The sequence below is a fragment of the Canis lupus genome, chromosome 5 (genome assembly GCF_003254725.2).
Source record: "Canis lupus dingo isolate Sandy chromosome 5, ASM325472v2, whole genome shotgun sequence".
NCBI classification, from domain to species: domain Eukaryota; kingdom Metazoa; phylum Chordata; class Mammalia; order Carnivora; family Canidae; genus Canis; species Canis lupus.
Genome location: NC_064247.1, coordinates 45,606,317 through 45,612,316, shown reverse-complemented (window position 1 = coordinate 45,612,316; position 6,000 = coordinate 45,606,317). Strand labels below are relative to the sequence as shown.

Sequence of the window (6,000 nt, the reverse complement as noted above, 5' to 3'; positions counted from 1 at the left end):
GGTCGAGTCCCCCCTCGACACACCCCCCGCCCCCCGGGAAGCTGCAGCCCGGGGGCCGCATCCCCAGACCCAGGCCCGGGGTTCGGGGAGGCCGTGGGGGAGGGGGTCGGCCCGCCCGGGGCCGCACAGGTGTGTGGGGGCCGCGCCCGGGGTTCGAATCCCCCCCCGCCCTCGACCCCCCTCCCCGGGAAGCTGCAGCCCGGGGTCGCATGCCCAGAGCCCAGGCCCGGGGTTCAGGGAGGCCGTGGGGGAGGGGTCGGCCCGCCCGGGGCCGCACAGGTGTGTGGGGGCGGCGCCCGGGGTTCGAATCCCGCCCCCCGCCCTCGACCCCCCTCCCCGGGAAGCTGCAGCCCGGGGGCCGCATCCCCAGACCCAGGCCCGGGGTTCGGGGAGGCCGTGGGGGAGGGGTCGGCCCGCCCGGGGCCGCACAGGTGGGGGGCGGCGCCGGGTCTTCCCCCCCCCCCCCACCCCGGGCGGGAGCGAGGGGCGCCGCGGGGGCGCGGGGGCGCGGGGGCCGGGCCGAGGGGGCTCCCGCGAGGTGGCGCTCAGGCTCCTCCTCCGCGCTCAGGTTTCCTCTCCCGCCCGCCGGCCGCGCCGCCTCCCCCCGCGCCGGGCCCACTCGGCGGCCTCCGCCCGCCTTCTCTCTCCGCTTCCCCTCGAGCCTCGGGAGGCGCCCGCAGCCGCGGGGCGCCCGGGAAGATGGCGGCGGCGGGCGGCGGCGAGGGGGGCGCGGGGCCGGGCTGCGCTGCGGGGCCGGGGCCGGGGCCGGGGCCGGGGCCGGGGCCGGGGCGGGGGCTGCGCGGGCCGGGCCCGTCCGCCGGCGAGGACGCGCGGGGCCCCGCGCCCGGCCCGCTGCACCCCGAGGAGGTCGCCGCGCGGCTGCAGCGGATGCACCGCGAGCTGAGCAACCGCAGGAAAATCCTGGTCAAAAACTTGCCCCAGGACAGCAGCTGCCAGGTACGGGGCGAGCGCGGAGGGGCGGCGCGTCCGGGGCCGTCGGGGCGGGCTGCGGGGGAAGCCGGCCCGAGGCGCCTCGCAGCGGTCGAGGGGCGGAGGGGGGTCGGTGCAGAGCTAGAAGCTAAGGTCGCTTTTGCACCCCCCCCCCGGGTTCCTGAGCCCGCGCGGCCCCTCCGCGAGGGCGGCAGGGCAGGAAACTGAGGTTCGGGAGGCGCAGCGGCTGGTCCAAGGTCAAGGGACTCGGGGAGGCTGTCCTTAGCCGGCCCCCCTCTCCTCCCCGTGCGGCCCGCGGCTGTGAGTGGGGGGAGACGGGATCGGCGGGGAGTAGGGGGAAGGCAGGTGAAGGAGCGTGGAGGTGAGCCGTGGAGCGCAGTGGGGGGGCTCAGGTTTTCAGGAGTACCTGGGGGGGCAGAGGGTCCCCCTGGGGTCCTGCGGACTTGGGCGTGCCGTGGGGGCGGGGGAGAGCTGGAGGAGAGTTTTGCCGTTGCAGAAGCACTTGCCCAAGTTTGTATGGAAGGTCCCTGTCTCCCCAGTCTACCAAGGCCCCCCGGAATGCAGAGGTTCGCGCTGAGCTTTGGGGAACCTCGCGGCCCCCTCCTGCCGTGCCAAGTACTGGAGGGTTTGCTACTCAGTGACTCCAAGGAGGCTCAAGGATAGGCTACTTTGTGTCTTTGATCCACGTTGGCTGGTAACTGTTGCTTCAAGATTAGAAACTTTGCATCTATTTAGCTTTAACCCCCTACCCCGTCGAGTGCCAAAGTTTCTACGTCGCTCCTTGTAGAAAAGCGAGAAAATACGGAGAAGCACAAAGAGGAAGAATAGAAATAAATCACTTGTATTTTTTTTTTCTTTTGAATTGAAGCATAGTTGACATGCAGTGTTACATTAGTTTCGGGTGTGCAACATAGTGGACAATTCCATGCATTAGGCATTGCTCACTACCGTGTGACCAGTTGTCACCATACAAAAGTATTACAGTGGTTTTTAAAATTTTTTTTAAAGATTTTATTTATTTATTCATGAGAGACACACAGAGAGGCAGAGACACAGGCAGAGGGAGAAGCAGGCTCCTTGCCGGAGCCCGACACAGGACTTAATCCCAGGACCCCGGGATCATGACCTGAGTCGCGCAGGCAGATGCTCAACCGCTGAGCCACCCAGGCGTCCCGGATTATAGCAGTGTTATGAGTAGTTTCCCAACGGTATACTTCTCATGCCTGTGATTTCCTTATTTTATAACTGGAAGTTTGTGCCTCTTAATCTCCTTCACCTGTGTCAGCCCCCACCCCCCACCCCACCCCCCATCCTCCTTCCTTCTGGCAACCACCAGTTCTGTGTGTCTATGAGTCTGTTTCTGGTTGTTCTTTTGTTTTTTAGATACTAGGTGTAAGTGAAATCATATGGTATTTGTCTTTCTCAATCTGACTTACTGCACTTAGCATCATACCGTGCAGGTCCATTCACGTCACCAATAGCAAGGAAATATTCTGATACTTAAAGACAACCATTGTTAACATGGGATATTGTCCTTTTCCCTTTTCCTGTGCCTGTGTATACATATGTATTTTTGTTTCACACGCACACACACAAAGGAAAAGAGAGAGACCATGTCTTTGTACTTCAGGGTTTCTTAATTATCTAGGTGTTCATATATATTTCATATATCGCTTGAATTTATGTATTTCGTGTGGATGGGGAGGGTGGGCTGTCCTTTTAGTGGCAGATTGGGGCCAATTTATGTGGTTCCTCCTGTAGCAGGGTATAGGGCATTGCAAGGGGCTGGCTATTGATAACTGCAGGGCAGTTCTTCCATAAGACCTGTAAGTACTGAGAGCAATGGCTCGTTATTATGTAATTAGATCTTACAATAAATGAGAGCATATAATCCATATGCAGGAGGGGCCATTTTGTTTCAAAAAGCAACGTAAAAAAGTCTTTGTCAATACGATGTATCTCATTCCTTTTGCAGCTCTTTCCATTATTGTCTACTTCCCATCCATCAAGTAATATTTTGTGATGAACACCTATAAGAACACCTGTAATGGGTTGATTTCATAGAAACAAATTTCCCCTACCCGTGCAAATAGAAGGCAGCAAGGGGGCTCAGGAAGAGAGGTGCCTGGAAGAGGCAGGTGGCATTGAAAAATAATGGAAAGAACAGCAGCTCTGTGTATAGATAATCTAGGAAAAGAGAGACGGAGAAGTATTTTTTTTTTTTTTTTTGGTGGAGTGTCACCTATTTTTGTTTTATTTCCTTGCATTCTAAAAATATTTAGATACAGAATTCTAGACTGTTGGCTCTATTCTTGTTTTGCTGTTGGTATCTTTCTCATTTCTCTTAAGAGACATGAAAAAATGTCAAAGCGTCTAAAAAAGGAACAGTTTTAATTACTGGGTATTAGTGATGGATGGAGGCTTTATGAGAATTATACTGATTTGTATTTTTGAGATACTCTTTCTCTGTTATGAGTTTATGTTTGGCCTAAGTCTTAGGATTTTCTGTAAGGTAGCAAGAATAAACTATTTGAATAAAACTGTATAGTCCACATGTCTAGATGAGTCTTGTACTGCCAAGTAAAGTATCTTAAATTTTTACATTAAGTTAAATTCTTAGGCCAAGTTTTTTACAATAGAAGAATTTAATCTAAAAAAAAAAGAAAAAAAAAAGATCTAGAGATTAGTTTCCAGACTTGTTTGAGCATTTCTTTCCTATGATGATTTATATTATAAAACATTGTTTGTAGGGATGCCTGGGTGGCTCAGTGATTGAGCTTCTGCCTTTGGCTCAAGGCATGGTTCCAGAGTCCCAGGATCAAGTCCCACATCGGGTTCCCTGTGGCAAGCCTGCTTATCCCTCTGTCTATGTCTCTGCCTCTCTCTCTCTGTGTCTCTCATGAATACATAAATAAATTAAAAAAAAATAAAACGTTTTTAAGATTGCTGGTGTGTAGTTTTAAAATCTAAACCTATAGTGTACAGATAACATTTGAGTAGTGTTTTTTTTTTCCTGTCATCTTCTGTACCTGTATCCTTGCTAGTTTTCTGATCACAATTATAACTATGTGGTCTGTGTTCCATAAATAGAATAGACCAAAGTATGCTAATTTTTAAAAGCAATTAAAAGACAATCTTTAATTAGACTGAGCATTGCTATTTTTATTGGCTGAATAAAATGCATATATTCTTATCTCTTAAGTTCTAATATTTTCATAAATATTTTTTGCGAGGATTTTTTATATTTTATCTTTTATTTCCCTTAGCAATTCTAATGTCTAAGGGCACCTGGGTGGCTCAGTTGGCTAAGCATCTGCCTTTTGGCTCAGGTCATGATCCTGGAATCTTGGGATCAAGCCCCATCATCTGTCATTGGCTCCCTGCTCAGCGGGTCATCTGCTTCTCCCTCTCCTTCTGCCCCTCCCTCTGCTTGTGTTCTCTGTCTCTCTCTCTCTCTCTCAAATCTTTAAAAACTAACAATTCTGATGTCTAGTTCTAATGTCTTTCTTAGTGGCTGCATATTATGTCAAGTTAGAAATGAGGGTTTAACTTGAATTTTACGTTGTGCCTTTTAGCATTTATTGCATGGCTAAAATATATATACTTTATGAAATAACGAACATGGTTTAAGAAAAAGTAACTACTTTTTGTTCAGTTATTAAGTAATAAGATGCTTTAAATATCAAATTCCTGTTCTTTCCTAGAAGATTCATTTTTTTCCCTAAAGATTTTATTTATTTATTCATGAGAGATACAGAGAGAGAGGCAGAGACTTAGGCAGAGGGAGAAGCAGGCTCCCTGCAGGGAGCCCGATGTGGGTCAAGATCCTAGGACCCCAGGATCACAACCTGAGCCAAAGGCCAATGCTCAACCATTGAGCCACACAGGCGTCCCTCATTCATTCATTTATTCTAGAATATTACATTAAGGATCTAGGCCCTTCCTAACTTTAGTTGTCAAGCTGTATAGTTATGTCTCTAGAAAAGTTACATTGGTAACTGAGCCCAATAATATTCTTTCAACATTTTAAAAACATGAGTATTTTCTTTCTTACTCAAATTTTAATTTTTGGTAAAAACTTCTCAAAAGCTGCCTCATTTAATAGCTACTGTACAGTCAGTCGGGTGCTGTCTGGTTGGCCTCCTACGCTTTCTCTAGTCCTTCTAGCTCTTTGTGTTTTCATAGTCTTAGCTCTGGTTCCTGTCTCTTTTCATGTCTTGCCCAGACTACTATGACTTCTCTGTTTGTCATCTACCCTCATTATTGTCCTGTGTCTTATGTTTTAGCCCATCCTGCTGACTGCTTCCCTTGAGGGGAACTCCCCCAAAGCACAAATCCAATTATGTCACTCCCCTACAAAAAGAAAAGAACGAAGGAAGAGAGGTTTACCTCTACATTCCCAGCACTTCTCAAACTTTTCTTCAAATGTCCCTCAACATGTCTTTTTTCCTCAAATTGTGAGGAAGAATGAAGCTCAATCAGCTTATCCCAAGAAACTTTGAAGCTTTGTCTTCTGACTGAAGTTTTCATATTAATTTTATTAGTTCTACTGGTGAACTTGGATTTAATTTAAAAACAGTACTTAGGGACGTCTGGGTGGCTCAGGAGGTTGAGCATCTGCCTTTGGCTCAGGGTGTGATCTTGAGGTCCAGGGATCGAGTCCCACATTGGGCTCCCTGCGAGGAGCCTGCTTCTCTCTCTGCCTATGTCTCTGCCTCTCTGTCTCTAATGAATAAATAAATAAAATCTTTAAAAAAGCAAAAACAGTGACTTAAACTTGTTTCACCATCCTCCAAATTTTTTTCATAAACTTGACACTTCTGGAAGATGCACATATGTATCCTATGATTTTCCATACTCCTTAATTACCATAGGTTACTCAGACCTCAGTTTGAGAAGCATGACTTAATGAGCTAGAACTCTAAGACTCTAGGCTTTTTATGACTTGGCCTTTGCCTCCATTTGCAGTCTTATTTCTTATTAGTCCTACAATGGATTCTACTCTAGTTTTATCAAGCTAGTTTTAGACCCCCAAGTACTTCAGGCCAC

General features: G+C 49.0%; 1 protein-coding gene across 7 annotated transcripts in view; it reads left to right on the top strand.

The window, feature by feature from the left end:
• Positions 1–660: 660 nt before the first annotated feature.
• RAVER2 (ribonucleoprotein, PTB binding 2) overlaps positions 661–6,000 on the top strand; it is a 98,761-nt gene continuing 93,421 nt past the window's right edge. For 4 of the 7 annotated variants that reach the window (XR_007410814.1, XR_003128150.3, XM_025427985.3 and 1 more), the window contains exon 1: positions 685–957. Coding sequence is in view for 4 of the 7 variants with exons in the window: in XM_025427985.3 (XP_025283770.1) it covers positions 700–957 (258 nt within the window). In the remaining 3 variants the exon portion in view is untranslated. Of the gene's footprint in view, positions 958–1,108; positions 1,252–6,000 lie in introns of those variants that run through there. The other 3 variants (XM_025427984.3, XM_025427986.3, XM_035717021.2) reach the window with 3 other exon arrangements.